Genomic DNA, 24,895 nt, shown 5'->3' with positions numbered 1-24,895 from the left:
TAGGTGCTGGGAACTGAACATGGGTGATCTGGAAGAGCAGCAGGTGTTCTCAACCTCTGAGCCATCTCTCCATTCTAAACTTACTTTTTTGACACTAAGTTGTGCCTCGGTGTTAGCTAGGAATTCCGCTGGATTCATTTCAAACTGTGAATAATTTTTCTTTTATGTGTTACTGGGAAAATTGTTTACTATCCTAAATTTATGGTGATCACTTCCTTCTATGATTTTTTTTCAGAATTTATTTGTTTCTTTTACATACCTAAACATTTAAGATATCTGAGTTCCTTTGTGACTATGGGTAAGCATGCTGTGGATGCATTACTCATGCAGGTAGTCCACTTATGTGATCAGCTATCTGAATTTTGTATTGCTCCAGTTCACCCTGACATTAATTATAAACTGATTGGCCTATTAGCTCAGGCTACTTATTAACTCTTATAACTTATATTAGCCCATAATTCTTGTCTGTGTTAACCGCGTGACTTGGTACCTTTTTCAACAAAGCAGTCACATCTTGCTATCTTGCTTCCTCTGCGGCTGGGTCATGACTGTAGACTGAATCTTTCCTCTTCCCAGAACTCTCATTGCCCTACCTCTTCCTCCTCCCCAGTTGCTCTGCCTATACTTCCTGCCGGGCTATTGGCCAATCAGCATTTATTTAATATACAAGTGACAGGTTGTAGCTCATTGTCCCACAGCATACCCGGGTCATCACTGTATAGAACTTGAAAGATCAGTTTCCTTATTCAATAACGACTTTGACATTCCAGTTTTCTGTCTAGTTTTATTTGAATTATATACATACATACTCACAGGGAAATTTTGTTAGTCGAGAGATACAGCTGAGAAAATCACCGATTTATATTGTTACTTCCACTTGGGAAAGTGATATTGTTGCCCATTTCTCTCCATTTATATAAATCATTTTTTAGATCCTTTATGACATTTTCCAAATTTTTCCAAAAAGGATCTTATTTTTTGTTGGGTAATTTCACAGTGGTTGGCAATTTCTAACTACTATTTTAAATTATATTAACCATTTAAATATTTACCTGAGTGTTTATTTATAGATATAGAAAAAGCAGACATCTTAAATATTTACTACTTGGCAGGATTAGTGAGGTTCACTTTTAATGTAAGAGACTAAATTATTATAAAGATGCTACTAATATTTAAAAATAACAAATCAGTGTCTTGCAGTGTTTTCTTGCCTTCAAGCGTCAGTAAACTACCTGAAGTTTTGAGAGCAGGTTCTGCTTGATTTGGGTCTCACTGAAAAGGAAAGCAGCTTGTTTCTCCATTATCTTATGGCACAACAGTGACCATCCATCCTTAGAAGGTATCAGTAGCCTTGCAGGGTCACAGTAGTCACTTGACGTTCTCCACCTCTGGATTTCGAGTCAGTGAATCATGCATCTCATTGCTAGATCCCAACAGAGTCTAGAGAATTCTCTTTAACAAGAAACCTGGAGGTATGTGGTGAGGACCAGGCAGCTGGACCTAGAGCTGCAGAGATGGAGATAGGTCTAGTGATGCTCACTGTGAATGTCATATTAACAACTCAGTGGCCTGTGAGAGAATGCCAGCCAGGCTTAAAAATAATCATGGTGAGCTGGGCAGAGGTGGCATATGCCTTTAATCCCAGCACTCGGGAGGTAGAGGCCACCCTGCTCTACAGTGTGAGTTCCAGGACAGCCAGTACTATTGCACAAAGAACCCTGTCTCAACAAACTAACAAACAAACAAACAAGTATACATGTGATTGCTGTAGGGTATGACCGAGAGACTGACTTGAGGGTGGTAGAGGGCCTTCTAAATGCCATCATGAGTCTTTTAGAGACTTGTTTTGAGAAGTAAGTGAATGGGACTTAACGATCTCACAGAGGTTTCTGGTGCTCCAGACCTAAGCAACAGGAAGCTCACAGAAGTCACCAGAGGACGTGGCACTCTTGAGTGTAGGGAATTTTTTTAACAAGGTAGTTTATATGAAGAAACTAAACTATCCTCTGAGTGTTGAGCAAAGAAAACCATAGAAGTATTGATTTTTGTATATGGAAGCTGGTGTTTTTAATGGGCTGTTAAAGAATTATGGTGGTTTGGAGGGGTAGTGGTGAGGAGATATCACTGTTGAGGTCTCTGTACAAGCATGAAGACCAGACTTTAGATTCTCACGTCCTAGGTAAAATCCAGATAGAGAAAATCCATCAGTGCTGAGGAGGAGACTAGACCATGGGACCTCATTGGTGATCAGTAAACTAATTCCCAAGAGAGATCCTGGTTCAAAAAATAATATGGAGAAAGATTGAGGAAGGCATTTAGTTTTTAACTCTGGTCTGTACGTGAACACACACGCACACACACACACACACACACACACGGGCTGCAATATACTTTCTAGTGGGGGTCATTTATCTTGAAAGGATCTAAAGTTAAGCTACCTCTGTCTCTGTTATTGAAATCTGTATGGCAGCACAGGGCTGGTATGGTTAATCTTTTTATTCCTGCCTCCATCTTGTCTTCAAAATAGTCATTTCCACTCTTACTATGTTTGTTTTTCCTGGAAATGCAGATGGATCCTCTTCCACAAAGGTGAACCTTCCCTCCCCCACCAAGATGCCTGTTGTGAGCAGCTGCAGCAGCAGCACCATGTCAGGGACAACAAAAGGGCACTGCAGAGCCTCTGCACTGCAGGCTTCTCTGCAAAGGGATTCCTATGCACTAGGTTCACTTCTTCTCAAAATACCAGGAACAGATTTGCTCTGGGGACGACTTCCAGTAATCATTTATATAAAGATACGATTTTTTCTTTTTAGTTTAAAGATGGTACTTTGGTTCTCCCTGCGTAGGGGAGGATTGCATCACATTATAAAGATCAGGTTTTCACAAGAGAAAATTACATACGAGGTCCTAAATTTGGACTGAGTGATCTACAGTGCTGATAGTCTTGCAGGAAAACAAGATGGCATATCAGAATATACATGTATATGTACATATCTATGTATACATATCAGAATATACATAGGTATGTATATATAATTTATTTGAGTATCAACTATTAATTAAATACATCTGGTTTTGTGGTATTTGTTTTAGAAACAGTCTTGCTGAATAGCCAAGACTTGACTAAAATCCTTAATCTTCCTGTCTTAGTGTCATTACTGAGTTTACAGGTTTGGGTTCATAGCACCTGGTTTTATTAACTATATTTAAATGAGACTTCTCCCACCGCAAGATTAGTGGCTCACAGCGATGAAAGAGATAAGGTCATCATTTGATTATTAAAGATTTGGTAACAAGTTTTTACAGTGTTTCTGATTGTTTAGTTTTAAATGTTTCTTATTTTCTGTTCTTAAAATTCTTAAATCTAGGGCTTTTCTTATAAATGTTTAGCTTTTACTTTAAGACAAAGAAGAAGTCACTGGGAGAATTTCCTTTGATATCCCTGCTGAACATCACTGTTCAGTTTCTAAAATAGCGAGACTGAGCTATTTTGAGTCAGATTCATAAAAGTAGGTCCAATGTAGAAGTAGAAAAGACCTTGCAACACCTTCACTAATATCTTTGATACCTTTTCTGTTCTGACTGAGTACTACGGTTACAGAAGAAACATCCCCTTTCAACCCTTTAAATTTTCTGAACCTCGGCTAGTTCAACTATTAAATTCAATTTGAAAAGAAATGTCACAGGGTAGTTCCTCGATATTATAAATAAAATGCATATGTAAGAACTATTGACATTTCAAAAGTTCAGTCAGAGAGATGCCTTGAAGGATATACAATGTCCCTGAAAAGGTTAAATTAAAAACACTCCTCAGTAGTTTGTGCTCCACCAATGCCCAGTGGCCAAGTACCTTACTTAGTTCTGGTGACTGAGAGGTCTGAAATAAGGATGACAGTAGGGGAAGTGTGGGTGAGGGTCTCCTTCCAGGAGACTACCAATGTCTTAGCATATATCCTGTGCAGAAGGAGAACACTAGACATTGTGAGGGCACTAATCGCATTTCTAAGGACTCTACCCTCCCAACTTCATGACTTTTCAAAGGACCATCCCTTGAAGATGCATTTATCAGCATTTGAATTTAGAGAGAATCTATACACAGAAACACACACAGAAAGTGAACTTATATAGTTTTCTATTAGTTCACTTGTCGTAAAAGAATCTGACTAAGTAACAAAGTAATTATGTAGAACTGCAGGGAGCTCTAAAGAATAGAGACTTTACGGATTAGTGTTTATCTTAGGTTACAAATGGAGGTGGCTTTATGTGTACAAACATGAATACATGCCCTTCTCCATTGAGATCTGTCACTCAGAGAGGGCAGAGAACTTTTTGTATGACCAGCTGGCCTGTAAAAACCTTCCAGACAAGTTTTGGAATTCAGTGAATCAGGGTTCAGGGTGCTATTGATCAGAAATAGAGCTGAAGTCAATGGCAGTCACCTCTGATGAAATAAGCAGTTTTTTTTTTTTATTTTTGTTTTTTTTTTTTTGTCCACAACAAAATACAACCTTGATTTTATTTCATGACAGGCACTTATAATTACAGAGGAACATGTGAAATCAGAGACCCAGGAGACTTAATACTCTGCTACCTACTCCTTGCCTAATAGCATCATGGGAAGCAAATTAAGTTGGAAACTGATTACCACTGATTGCAAAGCTCTTTATATGTAATTTAAAAGATCCATAAAGAACAACTGGTGGTCTGGTTGCCAATATAAATTATCCTGCAACAGGAAATTTGAATGCGTTGATCCCTAAGCTGTAGATACACAATACTAAAATATTTTAGGAATCATTTGTTTTAATTAAAGAAAGTGGTTTCTATTTAATCAGTGAAAAGGAACTCTTCATATGCAGCCATGTGGCTCTTGATTAGAACTCATCCTTTTCCAGTTCCTTCATTGGGTAATACAGGCTGACAAAGGACACACCCTTCTCAGAGCATACGCAGAAAGACTAAATGACGGAAAGACAAAAGTGAAGAAAAGCATCTTGGAAAAATGGAAGGTTGCTTGTCTTCATCCTAAAATCTGAGGTTGTGCTGCATGACCTCATTCTCCATCGTGGCATTTCACAGTAAGGAATCTTATACTTAAGCAATTAAGAATGTTGTTACCTTCTGCTTCCATGATGTCATACAAGTTCACTGGTGCATATCTGAAAAGAAACTAAGAAAAGGTTGTCTTTAAAGACAGCGTCACAGACCCTTCCTTAACTGTGCACCTGAAGGTCTTTATGTATGTCAAAAGCCACACAAGATAAGACCAAACTTACTGATTCAAAGTCAACAGTCACTTTGTGACGACTGACACTACACAGCCTTTCCTTTCGAGGATACCTTGCCCAGGTTCTTTTTTTTTTCCAAGTCACCACCATGCTCCTCTGAATAACATATTTTCTGTGTCTCTAGAAAGACTGATATCTACAAATTCACCTGTTCAAGATACATTGTATACACCAAGGACAAAGCCACCCTCATGATCTTTTCTCCACTATTGTTCATTTCTTGCTCATTTTTTCTTAGAAAGAAGAGCTACTAATTGTAGAATATTAGTTAAAGATATATTACATTTGTTTATGCTGTGGGTCATTTGTTTAATGATGTAAATATGTGTCACATTATTTATGTTATATTTGTTTAACTCTGTGAAGCTGTATTACTGTGCCTGTCTAAAACACCTGATTGGTCAAATAAAGAACTGAACAGCCAATAGCAAGGCAAGAAAAAGATAGGCAGGGTTGGCTGCAGACAGAATAAATAGACGGAAAGGAGAAGATAAGGAGTAAAAGAAAGAGCCAGTCACCCAGTCACATAGCCAGACATGGAATAAGAAGGAAAGAAAAGATATACATAAATAGAGAAAGGTAAGAGTTTAGAGGCTAAAGATAGGTGGGCTAATTTAAGAAAAGTTGACTAGGAACAAGCCAAGCTAAGATTGGCCATTTCTAAGAATTAATTCTCTGCGTATGATTTTTGTCGGCTGGGTGGAGAGCCCCTAAAAGAGTAAAAAGAAACTCCAACTAATACTAAACATTCTAAAATATAACTAGACAATTGTGGACACAGAAAATGAAGAAACTTTCCCGCAGTCAGAAATGTAAAAATTGTGGTCAAGAGTCCTAGGGCACAGATTTGTAACAAATCAAACTACCAAATCATTTTATACCTCTGTTTTGATCTTTAAAATCACACACACACACACACACACACACACACACACACTCTCAAAAAAACAAACAAACAATAAATCCAAGACTGCTGATTGGAATGTGTAGCCAATTGTGTCGTATATAGCTTAGAATCTGAAAAATAGAAAGCACTTGATAAACGTAACTTCTCCTTTTTGTATAGCAAAGGATGTAATTACCTCTAGGAGACTCAGTCTCATTTACTTCTAACAATTTTTTTTTGTTTTCATGTACTAATTATAAACTGAACTAATTATGATATAGCCTTGGGAAGTTTTCAGAGTAGGTCATTAAAGTTGTAATCAGAATTGTTCTGCAGATTTTTCTAGATAGAGAGCTGATAATGAATCCCCCAGAAACCTTTATATGATGTAACTTTCTTATTTGAAGCCAAGGAAAAGGATGAGAATACAACAGCTTTTCATCTGCAAAAGAATATAGGCGCTTCAAGTAATTAGTAGGCAGGACTCTATAATGTGCTAGGCCAGGACTTGACTGGCCTCGTTGGCAAAAGAGTAAACAGCATCTCACAGGTAAAATCGTTGCTCAAAGATTCAGTGAGCAGTGCATGAGGGCATGTGTGTGTGCCTGTGAGTTTAATCATGGCCCACGGAGAACATCTATGGTAAAAGAGCACATGATATAGGTTGGAAAGATTACCAAAAATCTACAGTGAGACTAAGGTAAAGATGATTTTTACTATAGCTTACACATACACACACTCACACGCGTGCATGCATGCATGCACACACAAGGGGGTGGGGAAAGAAAGAGAGAAACACTTGAGACCTGTTGCCTTAAACTAAATGGAGAAAATGACTTTGGTACTGATGTTATAAGATCATATGTGCGTGTTTATATTGCATTATATATTGCATTGTTGGACCACCACGTCAATCATTTCCTCCCTGGATCTAGCTAAGCTTTAATAGACAACAATTGGAAGAAAGAATACATCTTCTTGAACATTTTCATACTGTTTTCCTATTTCCCCCTAAATTATGCAATATAATTATTTATGTAACACTATGTAGTTCATATGCAAGTCCTATACTGTTTATAGAAGGGACTTGAGGACACCCATATTGTAGTGTTAACAAAGAGTTCCATAGCCAGTGTTATACTGACAGTGAAGAAAAACTATAAATCTAAATGTCTATGTCAACATACAAACGTGGACCATGTGGAATGTTTGGCCAATACAGCTCCCAAATTACCTGTTTGTTCTTACTTCTGTAGCCTGTATTCAGACTGGCCTTCTATCTGAGGAAAATACTTTTTATCAATGTTCTGTTGACCAGGGTCTTCAACTAATAGAAAGCACTAAATCTGAATGCTTGGTCTCTCCAATTCATTTTCTGTGTTTGTGGTTCTTCTCCTCTAGCATCTAGTAAAGAGACACCTCCTTTTTGGCAGATCTGCTTGCTTACAAGTACTCTCTCATTCTGTTTCTCTCTCTCTCTCTCTCTCTCAACCTTTTATATTAGATAAAAGCAACTTAATTCTATGCTAATTTTTCACTCTCTACTGAGTTTCTTACCATTATTCACCTGTGCCATAGGCTTTATTGCATTTTCTTGAGTCAACAGTGTTTCTGTATTCAACTACAGATGCAAGTTGATTAGCATGTTTAATTTTAATTGATTATATATTTTGAGAGGTTGGACTATTTTAACATATTAAGTTTGAAGATTTATTGAATATCATGTCTGTTTTACTTTTAGCAATTTCAAACTCTTAAATTATGGCATGAAGTGACAATGAGTATATCATTAAAGTATAGTTTCATTTTTTGTTATATATACAATAAGTATAAAACATTAGGTCATCCTTTTCTAAAAGTAGTTGATAGAACACCAAACTAAAGGATATATTTAATACTTAGGGATGGTCAAGAGCTTTAAGAAATGGTGAAATACAGCCCCAGGTGTTGGTTCAACTTGGACATTAATGTGACTTTGTATACATGATTTCCTTGTATCCTGGGGCATTGAAGTGAGTTTCTCTCTACCCCAGCATCCTCCCGATGAAATGGTTGTAGAGGTGCCTCCTTTTCATCATCAGCCGCCTTGAGAGTTCCTTCATCTCACTTGAGTAAAGCACTTAGCACCTAGATGCTTGATGTAGGCCTGCAGGGAAATTGGTCCTTACTTTAGCTGTTGTGCTAGAAGATGAAGTACTTTCCAAAAGCACTTTCCAGCCAATGGATTCTAAGACAAACACGAAAAGGCGCATCAGGTTTTATCCTTCATGCTTAATATTAAAATAAAGTAATCACAGGCAATTTTTAGTGATTTCAAGTCATAACTCATCCTCAGAACTTTGGTTTTAGCTTGCCAGTAGTCCAGTTAAGTACTGCAGTGGTGTGAAGGAGGAATGTCTCCCACAGGCTTGAGCAGGTGAATGCTTTGTTTCTAGTTGCTGGCAGTGTTTGTTGAGGTCTAGGAAGTGTGGCTTTGTTGGAGGAAGAACATCACTGGTGGCTGACTTTGTGCTTGTTCAAGCTGTGAGTCCTAGCTACCTGTTCCCACTGCCACATTCCTGCCCTGCCACCATGAACTCTTACCCTCTGTGACTATAAGCTAAATCTAACTCTTTCTTCCTTAAGTTACTCTGGTCAAGGTGTTTATCCCAGTAATAGTAAGGCAACTAATCAAATATCCTTCTGAAATCCACTTAGCCGGCCCTACTCACTGTGTGGGTTGTGCTATTTCTCGATAGATAGATAGATAGATAGATAGATAGATAGATAGATAGATAGATAGATGTGTGTGTCTGTGTTTTGTGGGTGTGTCTGTATGTATGTCTGTGTTTCTATGTTGTGTGTATGTGTGTGCATGTATGTGTATGTGTGTGTATCTGTGTCTGTGTATCTGTGTGTGCGTTTGTGTATGTCTGTATGTATATGTGTAAGTATGAGTGTGAATGTGTATGTGTTTGTGTGTGATTTGCCCATGTTGTAAAGACATTCAGATTTAGAACAGTATTTTTTCATTGTCTTGTTCCAAGTCAGTAGCTTTGATATTATCACCCCCTTTTACCCTTGACTTTGATGTGAAGGTGGAGTAAGAGATGGAATTGGGCTGCAGCTGGTTAGATCACACTGGCCTCTCTACAAAGGAATGTTTCCTCGGAGTGATTTGGAAAAGTCTGGCACTGGATGTGGCATATGAATTTAGGAATGTCTTTGATTTTTAAGAGAAATCATGAAATCTCAGACAGAACCCTAAATTTGGAAAGAACACATGGGTTGTGGACCCTGTTCTACTACTTGTGCCCCTTTCTGTACTATCTAGGTCCCCATTTTCAAATCTTTCTCCTCTATACAAAGTGTCAATTAGAGAGGTGCTTTTGATGATTTCTTCTCCAGAACATATATGCATTGGGTATAAAATCACATATGCATCTGATTTAATTAGAAGAGTTTGGTTTTGATTTTGTCTATGTGTATATACAAGTATGTCTGTGCACCATATAATATTGGGTATTCCATTTATAGAAAGTCTGATGAAAATAGCCCTGTTTGATATAATCAGCACATTAAAGAACCTAAATTATATTCCAAACCTAAACTGTCTTCCACATCCTGTGTGGTGTCACCAATAAACATATTTTTAAACAAAAAGTACACAAATATTGCTTGTGGGTAAAGTTCTTGCCCCACTAAGCTCACACCCTGACTTCAGATTTCCAGGACATACAGAAAAGCCTAACACAGCAGTATGCCAAGTTTTAATCTCAGCATTCCTAGTGGGAGATGGAGATCCCGTGAAGCTCAGGTTCACCCAACCTAAAGCAGACAGCATGTGGAAGTTTTTCTGAGGCAGAGCAGCCAACCATGGGCTACTCTCCAAATCCCTAGGCCTACCTCCTCCCTGTAACCTCTCCCCAGGCACAGGAAAGATTATCACATAATTTTCATTGGAGAGTTTCCTCTTTGCTTGTTTCATATCTCCAAGTAACACATGGCATCTGTGTCTTGGTTTGTCTAGTCTAGATAGAGTACCGACTTTCTCAGTAAGTCAGTTACCCCACCCCATGTCTCTTTCCTCTTTTCTCTACTTAGGTAATTATTCTTAGTTTCCAAGTTTGTCTTAACAACATTTTAGTGTGAAAAATAACATGATCAAGAAATGGAGCTTCATATAAAACCAACATTGGCCTAGTCATACAGCTATCTGGGTTCTTCCTAACAGGTTTTCAAACTCTTAATGATTATGTTTAACTGAGCATCCATTTAAACTTAAGAGCCTGCGCCATACTTTTTTTTTTTTTTTTTAAGGCCGGGAGTTTAAACTTGGCTACATGAGGGGCTCTAATATGAAATCATTCTCCATTCAGGCCAAAGCTTCCTCTTGCTGACGAATGCCATACATAATGAAAGATTGCATCCCTTTTTCCTCAGCAGTGAATCATTTATCACCCAAGGGAGATCTATGCCTGTCGATTCTGATCAAAGCTGCCCACTCCCTCTAGCCTTCAGATATGCTGGTCCTCGTCAGCTCATTGGACAATATCCTGGGAGAAAGGGGAAATTGTGCTGTAGAACTGGGGCTCTGTAACTGTAGAGGCTCCTAAGATGGTGTTAGAAAACAATTTACATTTCCTGTAGAACTCTTTCTATGATCTGGACATGTAAACTGGAAAAGTCTTTTTTTTTTTTTCCTGCTTTAATTAAATCAGAAGGCTCTGTGGCTTTTCACACCATGCTCTGTGATGTTCTCAAACGGATTTGTTGACACTGTGTGGCTACTTGGCCCCCTTTCTCAGGGAGACACTAATTATTATCACTTTTTAAAACAGGCTCTGGGTGGTTTATCAGTTCCTTTGTTAATGAACTGTCCTTCTCCTTTATTATGAAAATCATAAGGACACTCTTAAAATAAGAATTGTCTCTCGGATTTATTCTTTTATTTTTTTCCTGATTCTTCCTTATCAAGCTGTATAGTGTTTTGCTTCAGGGAATCACCCACACAGCACAGATAGAAAACAAGATGACTTCCTTGATCTCTCTCACCATCTCAGGCTTCAACACTATATTCCAGAAAGGACACCATAGCTCCTCACATGGGTCTCTTCTTCTGTCTGATCATGATCATTGATTGTTGGAAATCATTGCCCTGTGTGACAAGCTTGCACACACCGCTTTTCAAATTTAAGAGCACATGGGTATTAAAAATGATCAAAGTAAAGTGAGCTGAAGAATGAAGCAGGAAGACATCTATCCTTTTAACCTTGCATCCCAGTGTGGCTGCTGCCTGGGATCTCTTCCAGTTTATTTTGATGCTATTCAAAGTATGTTGGTTGATGTGGGAGTCTTCTGTTTTGAATTGATTTCATTGGTTAATAAAGAAACTGCCTTGGCCCTTGATAGGACAAAAAATTAGAGAGGCGGAGTAAACAGAACAGAATGCTGGGAAGAAGGGAAGTGAGGCAGACTCCATGCCATGCCTCTCCTCTCTGGGCCAGATGCAATGAAGCTCTAGCCTAAGATGCGATGGAGCAAGCCACCAGGTCAGACATGCTGAATCTTTCCCGGTAAGAATGGTGCTACACAGATGATTAGAAATGGGTTAGTCAAGATGTGAGAGTTAGCCAAGAAGAGGCAGAAACTAATGGGCCAGGCAGTGTTTAAAAGAATACAGTTTCTGTGTAATTATTTCAGGTCATAAGCTAGTCAGGTGGCCAGGAGCCGGGAGGGAATGCTGTCTGCAGCTCCTTCTACAGTTGGTGATCCAGTCAAGATGGAAACCTGCACTCTGGCAATTGCAAAGGACATTACTTCAGTTGAATATCACTCTTGGTAAAGAAGCCTGTCAGTGCTCAGATTGTTGAAGAGGCAGCACTGGATTTGTAGCTGGACTGTGTCAGTTCACTGAATGCATTATGTAGTTTATACAAGGATGCAATAAGGAAGAGCAAACCAACATTGCAACGGTGCGAAAACATATCAGAATTCTGACATAATAGTTACGGTAACAATGATATACCGTAGCTTAAATCTAGGTGATTCTGTTAATTTTCTTTGGGTGATTTTTCTCCGGTGAAAGTTTTCCTGAGTTAGCAAATAAACCTCAATAAGCAAAGTTAGGCTGGGACTTCATGGAAACAATGAATAAAATTTTATTTTATACCCCACACATTACATTGTAATACACTCAAAAGTAATCCTCTTTATCTAAAATACAAATTAAACTAGTATATTTTTTATTTTAAATGGATACCCTGTGTCTAGGGGAATTCAAATTGTGGCCTTGACTGATCTCTGGATATCAGTTCTGCACCTTGTTATCTATATTGGTCAGAATTGTGCCTCTCCCCTAAACCTCATTTGCCCCTAATAATAGAACCTGAAAGTAGAGAGCCATTAGGAGACCACCAAAGTCAAAGACCATCATAAGAGTAATCTTATTCATGTAGGAATATAGCTTTAGGAGTAAGATCTAGATTACAAGGGGGAGTATCTACAATTCACAGAGAGACCCCACCAAATTCCACCAGGCTAGTAGGCTGATCTTAGGTACATTTTTTTTATTATCATTTCAAATGTGATTAAAAAATATCAAAGCTAAAGTGGAAAGTGTTGGTTAGTTAGCCTATCTTTGTACTAAATTATACATAATCCTAAATTGTCTGATGCCCTCATTCTACATTGCATGTTTTAGTTTTGTGACTGATGTATTAAGGGAAAAGTGGAAGTTAAGAACAAGTAGTGTCAGACCACAATATCAAAGATTAAATGTAGCTGGGCGGTGGTGGCACACGCCTTTAATCCCAGCACTCGGGAGGCAGAGCAGGTGCATCTCTGTGAGTTCAGGGCCAGCCTCGTCTACAAGAGCTAGTTCCAGGACAGGAAACAAAAAGCTACAGAGAAACCCTGTCTCGACAAACAACAACAACAACAACAACAACAAAGACTAAATGTTCATTAAGACTAATGTGACCATACCTCAGCAACGACTCTCTCAGAAAGACTGCCATATTCACAGGGAGAATGACAGCATCTGGGTAAGTGGCCACTGGTTTGCTGGCAGTGACAGCAAATGTTGTATCTGGCCCAGCGGCTGCTATACATGCTGTCTGGTGAAGAAGATCTCAGGGTTTCATAATCACTCGTCTTCTATCGTGTTCCTTCAGTATGCCTTTCTGCTGTCTCTATTTCCTTTGTCTCTTGGTGACTGAATGTAATCTATTTCCTGCATCAAAGTAGAAGACAAAAACTTGCATGTGAAATCCTAGCTGTGTTACGTTAAGGAATTATTTTTCATATCCTAATTTTGCAAAAAAAGGATAAATTATAAAACAAGTCCTAGGTTTTTGTTGTTGTTATTGTTGCTTTGTTTTTAGATTTTGGATACAATTTTATTAGAAATATCAATGATCTTAGAAGAGACTTTTTCATCAGCCGTGGCCATGCTAACATGTTGGGAAGCCTGTAAACTGATAAGCCATTGCAGGAAATTGGTGGTAAATCTCGGCATTATAGAAGGTAGCTACTACACTGAAATTTACACAAATTCAGCCCTGTATTCTTCCTTTTATAGTCAAAAGTGTTGTAGAAAGTCTGTACCCATAGCTAATCAGTAGATAGCATTAATGCCAAGTAGTTAACTTACAGATCTGGCTGTCTTAATTAGTGTTCATTTTAAAATAAGACCACTTAATTAAATTCCCAGTTCAGCTAAAGAAAGCTTATACTTTAATCAATGCCACAATATTCTCCATGGTCAAACCTACATTCTAGTTTCCGCTGAAGACTGGCTGGGGACATGAATTTGTTCTAACCCCATTAATGATTTTTAGCCAATGACTCTAGGCTGGATATCCATAGGGAAAAAAATTTCTGGTCCACCCACCACATTTGTCATTTAGAGCAAGCAGCTTTTGGAACTGTGACTTCTCCATATCGTCCTCGTTTATGCTGGGCCATTCACTTCACATTACTTGAATCAATCTTCTGTTTGTGTTTGGTTGGTTAATTGGATTTAACTTTAGATTTTGTTTTTAATCCACTTAGTCTGCCATTAAGAAGTGTCATCAACATTGGATGCCCAGTCCTAAGTTCCTTTCTGCTCTGTTTCTGAATTCCACGTTTTAAGTTAAACGAATGAGCCATATTGGATAGGATTCAGCTGTTTGCTCTTAGCTGATTCCACCCAATACAATGTACTTCAGTGATGTACACAGTTACACAATATTTATCTGTAATGTCCCAAAAGATAAAGCAAATTCTTTCAATATGGTTTAAAGTATTTGTACTAGCTGGTTTTATGTCAATTTGATACAAGCCAGAGTCATCAGAAGAAGACTTATTTGAGAAAATGCGTTTGTAAGATTCATCTGTAAGGTATAGCAGGCTTTCTTGGACCACAAGCGCCAAATCATGACACAGAGATTTATTATTAGTTATCAATGCTTGGACTTAGCTTAGGTTGTTTCTAGTTAGTTTTTTTTCTCCCAATCCATTTCTAATAATCTATGTGTTGCCCCGAGGCTTGCTATTTCATCTAAGATTGACTGTCCATCCTGCTTTCCTGCTTCCTCCTTGTCTGGCTAAATGGCTTCCAACTGGAGAGCTGGCTTTCCTGTTCTCTCTGTCCACCAGTACTGCTGTAGGAGGCAGAGGCAGACAGACCTCTGTGAGATCAAAGCTAACCTGGTCTACAAAGAGAGTTCCAGGACAGCCAAGAATGTTACATAGAGAAAACCTCTCTTGAAATAAACACACACACACACACACACACACACACACACACACACACACACGAAGACTAAGTTAAACATCAGGATAGAAACCGATGTTTTTACTAATTGTGATGTGAATGAGGAAGATGGGTTGTGAAGACCATGTGCTGGATAGATCATCTGTGAATGTAATCAAGTCATATCTGAGCAAGAAGACAGAGAACATTGAGAGAGCAGGTCAAGTGAGCAGTAACACCTTCCACTAAGAAATGAGAAAATTAAGGAGGAAGAAAAAGTCAAAATGTATTTCACATAACTGATATTTTATGTTAAATTAAACTATTCTATCAAGATGTTAAAAGTAAAAGTCTGGAAACATTAGATACCTTTCAATGACACCTGTGGATTATTCAGCTTTATCCACAATAATTTACAAAAATCATTGACTTAAACAGGTAAACTGTTGCAGGAGAACTATAAGAAAGAGGTGAAATGATGTTAGTACTTGGGTTGTTGGCTGCAAGAATTTCACTAAGCCAAGCAAAGATGACAGCTCCTGATGAACATAAACACATGGCCAAACTGCATTTTTATCAATTAAATTTGTTCTATGATATATATATATATATATATATATATATATATATATATATATATACTGCATTCTGGTTATTTCTACCCACTACTCTTTTTTATCTCCCTCCCACACCTGTTATCCACCCTTCAACCTCCAAAACATTCATGTGTCTCTTTGCTTTATGACCTATGGATTATTATCAGTACCAGTACTGTGACCATGGATTTGAATCTAATCATTAGAGCCAAATGGTGTACCTTTGGTTATAGAATTGAAGCTGGTTACTGCTACTCCTCATGAGAGTATTGATAGCCAATAGTTCATCAGGGAGGGAGCGGCTTGGAGATCCCTTCCCTGATCCATTATTGGCTGGTGCCAGAGCCAGTCTTGTTCTGGCCCAATGCAGGGAGTAGCATCTGCTCTGAGAACATTTTGAATTGTCTGTGTCATGCTCCACTACCCTTCTCCTTATCTTCTTGTTCTCATTCTTTCTGCTCCTGTTTCTGAATTGTTCCTTAAGACTTAGACGGCATATTATCCATATCCCATTTAGGACTGAGCACTGTACCATCACATATTCCTTGGCCTCTTCAATAAATAGGAATCTCTACGCTCATTGCAATTCACTGTTCTGCCTATACGGTCAAGAGACATTTAAAGAGTGCCAACTGGACTATTTTAAAGTCCTTTTTTTCAGGTCCTTCCATATGCAGTCTTGATATACTGATCATTTCTGTTTCACTATGCCACACAAAGCAAGTACTGAACTCTAGCCAAAGATAATAGCTGGTATCTATGGCTCTTCCTTTGGCTACTGATTATCTTTCCCCCCCTAGAACCAGCCACTGGGCTTTTCCTCAGGGGTAATGAAAAGAAGAGAAAAATGATCCATAAGGATGCCAGTTATTTCAGATAAAATGGACATGTGGGAAGGAGGATAAGGCAAATCTGAGAAGACATGAGGAAGAACAGTCATGTCCATTTGAAGTTAAACAGTCTTGCCCTCTGGGAACATGAGTGTAACATGGTAGTTAGGCTCACTATTGGCTAGACTTGGCAGCCAGGACTGGGGATTCCTCATCCCTCTTCTCACTCCGTGTCCACCATTGTCAGTGGAACAATCATAGTTCATGCCCTACTTGGCTTCAAATGTCACCTCGTGTTCCTCCTGCTTCTGACTTTTTGTTCTGGGAAATAAAGCACAATGCGACTTAAGAAGTTAGTTTTCTAAGGACACAACCCCTTCGGCTCAAAGTAAACACAGGGAATTTGAGGCTAATTTTGCCTAGAGGAAAATGTCTCAGCTCTTGCAAACCAACTTTGTTTCGTGGTTATTTCATAGTTGATAATAATTCTTTCATTTTCTTCATGAAACCTTTTGTCAACCCTTGCTGTTTCCTGCCTGAGTTTGCAGAATCAAAACTTGCTTGTGAAAGGACAGAACAATATTGTGTTTTTTTTAATATTGTGGCTATGATGCAGGTTTCTAAAAGACAAAGGAATGCAGAGAATAGGTGAACGGAGTGACTTTCAGATAAAAGCAGAGAGCAAAGTAAACAGATTCTTAAGCCAGCTAAGACAAGATTTGTACTTTTTTTTTTTTAAAGAAAGCCATATTTACCGTTAAACATTATGCATGCACTCTTCTATGCCATTCATTACACCACACATAAGATGAAATCAATATTCTGGGGTATAAATCTCCCTCTTGTACTTTACACTGTGTTTTCCAAAAAGAAAACAATAACTCCTGCCATCTTTCAAACTAACTGAAACAGAAGCAAACCACACAGTATTGTCAGTTATCACCCCAAGAAAAGGTCCATTGGACTGACTCGTGCGATAGAAATGCATTTGAAGACATGCTCCCCTCCCCCCCTCCCCCACACACTTCAATACGGTCACAGAACCAACTCATCAGCAGTCTGTGGTAATAGTCCATCTTCATGTTTGGCTAAGTCTGAACTTAACAAGGTAAAGTATGTGTGATTTTTAAATGAGAAATTTATGTGTTGTTTTTCAAACCCTCGAACCAATTAGCAGTGGCTTGCTCATCTCTCCCAACAGAGCAGCGCTTGCTGCGTGGCTGCATAAGTGGCTGTTTTGAGGCATGTGCTGGGCTCCCTAGCCTGAGCAAGGCTGCTACACCACCATTTAGCTCTATTATCTGAAGCCCGCAGGTGTGAAGGCACCTGGAAAAGACTCACTTTACAATTTTCCTAACGCCCCACCGCCAGGCCCAACACTCTAAGGTGGGCTCTGAATGATGGTCAATTCATATACGATTGGAAAAATTTCACACTTGTCTTTTTATTTTGTTTTCCACACACAAGTGGAATAATATGTTTTAAGTAACAATGAACCTGTATAAAGCAAAGCAAACAAACAAAACAGAAACAGTATTTCCATTGCAAAGCTCCCTCCCCTCCTCCCAGGATGCTGTTTTCACATGAAATAAACATAGGAGCAGTTAAAGGGTACTTAAGACCTGCATGGACTGGAAATGACACCTTTAGAAAGGGTATGTGCCTGATCACACGTGCAGGACATGATTCACAGTCACGGAGAATGAGGACTGAAGCTCTGCTCCGTGGCATGGAGAGTTCTAGATGAGGATGAAGAGCAGCATCAGGGCAGCTTTCAGGAAACAGAACCTTATCTCATTTGTCACAAATATGTTTCAGTCCTAAGTATCCTCTGGCCAAATGTTTACCGTTAGAAAATTTATTTCGCATATTTTATTTCACGCACAATAGATATTTTGTCTTTAAAGAGGTGAAGAAGGGCTTTGCACAAATAAATTCGTAAGCATCTGCAATTTCTGGGCTATCTGTACACACATAGTAGGAATCTGTATTTTTAGACTATGAGGGGACAATCACCAAATATATCTGGAGGTGCCATGTTTTAAAAAGGTGTTGAAGAGAGCATGGCATTCCAACTTAGCTCAAAATGAAAGGTAGAAAATAGCCTGTGGGCCTTCAGTGTTGCGACCCCTGTTACAGTAAGCCTCACCTCAGGAAGCAAAGCCTACTCCATGTGAAGAACTCACAGCTCTTCTTGCTAGGGCCTGTGGGACCGTCTCTTTGAATACTGTGTCAATTTCGTAGATTTCTAACAAGCAGATGGTTGTTTTTCAAACCTGAGTTTCATGTCAGCAGCCCCATTTTTTCCCCTCTGTAAGTAGGAGAGAATCCCTCAGGTGACAATGGTGACTTCTCTGCTTTGTTCAAGCATGACGGATTAAGGCCTCACCAAGACCAGCAAATACTACCTTCCCACGTAAAGAGACTCTACCCAGACCGTGTGTGGGGCCTTAGTTACATTTGTAGTTTGAACCGGCTGCAGATGTGTTGCAGTTGTCTGAGCTGGTCAAGCAGGCATAATTGATTGAGCCAAGCATAGCAAGTGGGACTCAGGGATTGGATGTGCCTCATTACTAAAGCTTCCAGAGTGTGCCTAGTTCAGCAATGTACTCACTCAAGACAGTTGCCTTTGTATATGTTTTCTAAATATAAAGGAACAAACAGCAAACGTAGGTGACCCTCAGATCCTGCCAGGTGCTATGTTGATATTTCTGACGAGGAAGTGACTGACAGAAAGAGGACCAAATTCAAAAAAGTGAAATCAGCCAGGAAGAAAACCAAGAAAGTACAAGGAAACAATACAGAAAACCTAAGTCTGTAACTGATGTATAATGCTATAAAATGTGTGCTGTAAGAAACTCGAGGCTTGCAAAATGTGTCTGAATGCATTTAAATCCCAGGGTACTGAATAACACAGCGTGCACCTGGTCCACATCCACACTGCTGAGAGAGGCATCTGAGATGTTGGTGCATTTGTTCTTTGAGTGTGGCATTTACAGCTATAACTGTAGATCTGTGTTCCTCTGGGTGTTTTTGTGTATTTGTTTGTATTGAGCAAAATTGGAATCTAGAATCTGCCCATGGATGTTGGAAACAGGCTGAGTCAAATTCGGAAGACTAAGTAGACTGTTCTCCCTTCACTGTCAGTGTTAAGTCTGCTTGATGACGTCTCAAGTCTTTCTCAACCACATGCATACATTTGTCATTTATCCCCTTTTCTCAGGTGCAAGGAAGGCTACCAAGGAGTCCGTTGTGATCAATTTCTGCCGAAAACAGACTCCATCTTGTCGGATCCAAGTAGGTCAAACCTTTTTCTTCTCTGTAATGGGATGTTGTAGGTGGTCTTGCCTGAGTGAAGGTCTCCCGCTGAAGATTATGTTTCACTTCTGTGTCTCTAAACCCTGCTGTTAGAAAGTAGGGAGTTGTCCATGCTCAAAGCACAACCGGGATTAACTCAGTCTAGTTCCTCTCCCATGTGAGATTTAGCCTTTACCTTAAAGCCAGCCTGCAGCTCTGCTGAGAACCAACTGCAGGCAACCGCCTGTCTTAGGACCCAAGCTGGCTCCTAATATCACTCCGTTGCACAAAGAAGGCTACAGAGAAAAAAAGCTCATCATTTCTCTAAAGAATGTTATGAAACTGCATTTTCATATTGCTTCTGAGACTTTGTCTGGTAATTTGTGATAATTGTGAACTTATTAACATTTACCTTACTGAAAGAAGAAAATATGTGTAATGAAATTACTTAAGATGTTTTGAAACAAACTGTAAAAACTTAGCTCCTGTCTGAACACACTATTTTCATATCAGGGATTATAATACTAACAAAATTATTATTTTGAATCCATGAAAGAAGGCCAATTTTTATAACCTCAAGTACTGTTGGTTATTAGTTTCAGTTGGTATATGAATTTGAAGGTAAATTTCTTTGTGAAAATGACCAGTTTTGGCTAAAAGTAAAGATTTTACTTTGGCTGTGGTGATTATTTTGCTCTTTCCACGCCTGTTACAATTGAATCATCACTAAAGAAAGATTTTGATGGACTCAAAAATTTAGTTCAATGAGGATAATGGCATGCCTTTCTAAACTGTAATAGCAATATTATGGTTTTATATATCTAACACAAATCATGGAGATTGTAGAAAGGATTCTGTATTGACTATAGCTAGCTTCTCAGTCCACCTGTGTTTTAGAACACAAAGAACATGTCTGGCTGTGTTCAATATCTTTTTGCATTGTATGTATCAACTGTCCCATAAATTTCTAGCCAAATTGTCTGGCTAAATAGAAACTTATTTAAAGAAAGGAAGTTGTTTCTTTAATTTCACTTAAATGAGTTTTATCTTGGCAAGGAATTCACCTTGTCATTCTTTGCAAACTTACCTCCCCTTGATGAGTATAAAGGTTGCTAAGAGGCTAGAGACCAGTCCAGATCTCTCTTCTATGAAATGTGAAGTGCTATTCTCTAGAACTAATCAAAAGATCATGGTGTTAGGGGTCTGTCTGTATTTCCTTCATTTTATAGTTGTGGCGACTTGTTGAGCTGAAGCTTTTTGGTGTCTAAAGCTCTTTTGTTGGTCTTGGATACATACATACATTTGGAGCATTGGTAAGCTTACATAAAAGATGAGCTTGGCAATTTGTTTTCTCCGCCCCACACAAAGCTGTTTTCCTAAGTGTCTAGCTTGTATTTCATTCTTCATTCTTTCTCTCTTTCTGTATTCTCATTTTCTCACCTACTTTTCTCCTTTCCTTCTTTTTAATACATTTTCCCAAATTAAGTATATATGTTTTCTTCTGTGTATGTGTGTGTTTACATACATGCACATGCATGTATTCCTGTACACACATGCATGCTATACCACGGTGCACCTCTGGAGGGCAGAAGAAAACCTAAGGAAGTCAATTAGACCATGTTAGCCCTGCTGAGTGAAGTTGGGTGGTCAGGCATTGTGGCAAGAGCCTTTCCTCACTAAGTTATCTCATTGATGGCTATCTCAGAGAGTGATAGCCACCACTGTCTCACCAGCTTCTCTTCCAAAAATGCAGAACTTTATATGTAGCTTTAAAATATTTATCAAGTGCAGAATTCTAGACAAGGCCTTGTATATGATACAAAGAAGTTAAAATAATTTCTCTTTAAAGCACCCAAGCAAATTTTGTGACCAAATGGACTCAGAAATTTAATTCAATGAGGATAATGACAGACACTTTCAAGTTGCCAAGGTGAATTTCAGTTCAGTGCAGATGTTGAAAGTATGTGACCCACATTAGTGACTATGTGTTTCTCAGAGAAAAAAAAATCCCTATGTGAGTCTTCATGGCTGAGATTAAAGTTCACATCATTATTTCATGCAGCAGCAGTGGGAAAGGAAATCCTAGGCATAACTCTCAACAGGCTTCTCGTTGAAACATCTCATACCTTGTTTTCCTCCAGATTGGCAAATGTCTGAAATGTTTCTGTCATATGACACCAGGAAACAGAAATGAACATTCTGAGATATATGGCTAGAAGATAAATACGGCGCTCTGCTCAAGGGATTTTGGGGTTATGGAATTACATAAACTCATTTTCCTGTTACTAAATGTTTCTGTAAAAATGTATATGTCTATAAGAGTCAAAATGTTAGAATTTCTTGAAATCAAAATTAGGGATTTTCACACATTAAAAATCTATAGATGTGCCAGGCGGTGGTGGCACAGGCCTTTAATCCCAGCACTTGGGAAGCAGAGGCAGGCCTGGTCTACAAGAGCTATTTCCAAGACAAGCTCCAAACCTACACAGTGAAACCTTGTCTTGAAAAACCAAAAAAAAAAAAAAAAAAAGAAAGAAAGAATCTGTAGATAAGACCATGAGTCATATATTATTTTAAATATTCATCCATGTATGCATTTATTTCTGAGATCATTAATTCATTCCCCCAGCCTTTTCTGGGTAACTACAAAGTTGTTAATCCACCAAATTATGTCCATACAATGGGATTTTAACTCTGAGAACCCTCCAACCAATGAGGAAAAATAATATGTTTGCACAAAAACACTGAAATTTATTAGGTAAAACTTCTGCTTACCCATATACACCATGGCACATGTATTCAGTTTCTAAGTCTCATAATTTTCATCTGAGTAAAGCCATCATGGGAGATTTTGGTATAACATAGAGATGGAGAAAACCATCGCCGAGTAGATTTCTAGCCCACTCCCTTATCTTCATTGTTACCATTATGAGTCTGCAGTTCAATGTTCTGCATGCTAGGAACTGTGCCAAAGGGCTTTAACTGAATTATTTCATTAAATCTTCACAATCACAGACTAGTGGGGAGCGCATTGGAAATTGCTCACATGTTATGGATGTGGAAATTAGACTGCAGAGATGCAAAACACACTAACTCAAGGTCACCTAGCCAGTTAACACCCAAGTCTCACTTCTCTTCCAAATGACTTAAGGGCCTAAGCTTCCAACTGATGGGCTCTTTTCTCCCTCTCCTGGAACCTTTCCTTGCTAGTTATTTTCAACAGGACATTTATCACTCTAAATTTCATTGACTGAAACTCAATGACCTGCGGCAAACATCATTCTCAGGAACAATATTTGCACAATTTTCATATCTTAATGCAGCAACTTGAGCTTCCATCGAGATTTAAATCCCTAATGAAATTTCCTTGTCAAAATTCTTGCTGAAGAATTGTTTAATTTGCAGCTCATGATCTCTTCAGAGTGGCTTCATGCTCAGGAAATAAGTGTTCTTCCAATACCCTCCATGTTTTCTTTCTCTGTCCTTCCTTTCCATCTCTTCTGCCTTTTTCCCTTTCTTTCAACTTGATCCTTGCATTCATCTATTGACTAAAATATCACAATGAGATATGAATTACCTCTTTTTTTTTTCTCCCATAGGTAAAGCAGAGTTCGTCAGAAATGGGTACCCTTGCCTATATAGTTTGAAAAAATCATATTACTTTGCATGTAGTTGAGAAAATGAAGCAAAGATGTCACAAGCAAAGCCTCAGTAGTTGCTGTGATGAGGCTGTGAGCCCTGGAATGTGGTAAAAAGAACCTATAAGATAAATCCATACTGAACTCCCATGTATTTAATAACTTTAGAATGTTTTTGTAAGTCTGCTTTAAAACAAAACAAACCCTAATACATGCAGCTACCTTTCTTCAGGATTCAGTTTATTGTGGGTTCCTGCCACATCACTGTCCCATCTAGCTCTGGAGGAGCTCCATGGCTTGTCTCTGACTCTGCCCTTCTTTTTCCCAGCATTGAGTTTAGTTTTTTCCACCTAGCTCTGATCCCTTATAGCTCTGCTATAGGCTCAAAGCAGTTTCTTTATTAACCAATGGTAATCACAACATACAGAGGGAAATCCCACACCAATTCAGTTTTCCCCGGTAGTGATATTTTGTTTGTGTTTTAATAAATAAAGCTTGCCTGAAGAACAGAGTACAGAGCTAAGTTACCAGAGACCAGGCAGTGGCAACACATAGCTTTAATCCCAGTACTAGGGAAATAGAAACAGAAGAATCTCTATTAGTTCAAGGCTACCCTGGGCTACACAAGATTGAATCTTTCTAAAAGAGAAACAGAGCTCACACAAAGATGATCCCAGAACTTGGGATCTCATGCCTTTATTCCCAGCACTAGGTAGGTGGAGACAGGACTGATGAGGCTGGGCAGAGAGAGGAATACAAGGCAGGAGGAGACAAGAGCTCAGTGCTGTCCCAGGATGCAGTCTGAGTTGTAGTCTAAAGCAGTCTGAGGAGGCAGTTTGAGGACAGGATCGCCCCTTTGATCTGAGCATTGATAGAAGTAAAAGGCTGGCTGCACTGCTTCTCTGATCTCTTAGCTCTCACCCCCTAATATCTTTCACCTCCTAATATCTAAATTAGACCAATTAGAATCTGTGCTACATTCCCCTTCCATTCTCCCTCCAATCCCTTCCATGTCCCCTCCCCTTATCACCTTCCTTCCTCTTAAATACATGACCTCTTTTGCTTTGATTATTGCTGTTACATTATCCCCCCCCCGTGTGTGTGTGTGTGTGTGTGTGTGTGTGTGTGTGTGTGTGTGATTGAGTGAAAAAAAGAGAAAGAGGGAGAAAGAAAAGAAAGAGGGAGGTGGGGAGAGAGAGTGTGTGTGTATGTGTTTCTACTCACACATAACTACAACTTGCGAAGTTTTCTTTAGTATGACGCTTATAAATGCATGATTTTCAGTATAACTACTTGATATTGGAAAAGCAAGTAGAGGGCTCATCCCTGGAGAAGACTAATTCTCCCTTTCTGAGCAGTCATTAGTTTCCTGTAGTTCATTTCCTAGGGGTTGGACTCCTCGAGATGTCCCCTTTCCACGCTAGCATTTCCTCTGCTAACATTGCCACTGTTGACACCTCTCTTAGGCAGCCCTGTTCTTGAAGTGTCATGGGTAAAGCTTCCCTCTTATTCTAGGAGCAGACATTTTGGTCCTCTGCCAGCTACAATCTTCCAGCCCCCTCTTCCTCAGTGTTCTCCAAGCCTTAGGCACAGAAGCTCTATTGCAGAGGCAGTGATTAGGTCTGTACAACCCAGTTGTCT

General features: G+C 39.0%; 1 protein-coding gene across 9 annotated transcripts in view; it reads left to right on the top strand.

The window, feature by feature from the left end:
* Nrg3 (neuregulin 3) overlaps positions 1 to 24,895 on the top strand; it is a 983,941-nt gene that overhangs the window by 745,793 nt on the left and 213,253 nt on the right. For all 9 annotated transcript variants that reach the window (XM_041662384.1, XM_041662388.1, XM_041662386.1 and 6 more), the window contains exon 3: positions 19,543 to 19,616. In XM_041662384.1, coding sequence (XP_041518318.1) covers positions 19,543 to 19,616 — 74 coding nt within the window. The remainder of the gene's footprint in view (positions 1 to 19,542; positions 19,617 to 24,895) is intronic.

The sequence above is a fragment of the Microtus oregoni genome, unplaced genomic scaffold (assembly GCF_018167655.1).
Source record: "Microtus oregoni isolate MIOR12 unplaced genomic scaffold, Mior012 000013F_ref0000133, whole genome shotgun sequence".
Classification (NCBI taxonomy): Eukaryota; Metazoa; Chordata; class Mammalia; order Rodentia; family Cricetidae; genus Microtus; species Microtus oregoni.
The sequence above is the reverse complement of the archived record's forward strand: the minus strand, read 5'-3'. Positions and strand labels throughout refer to the sequence as shown.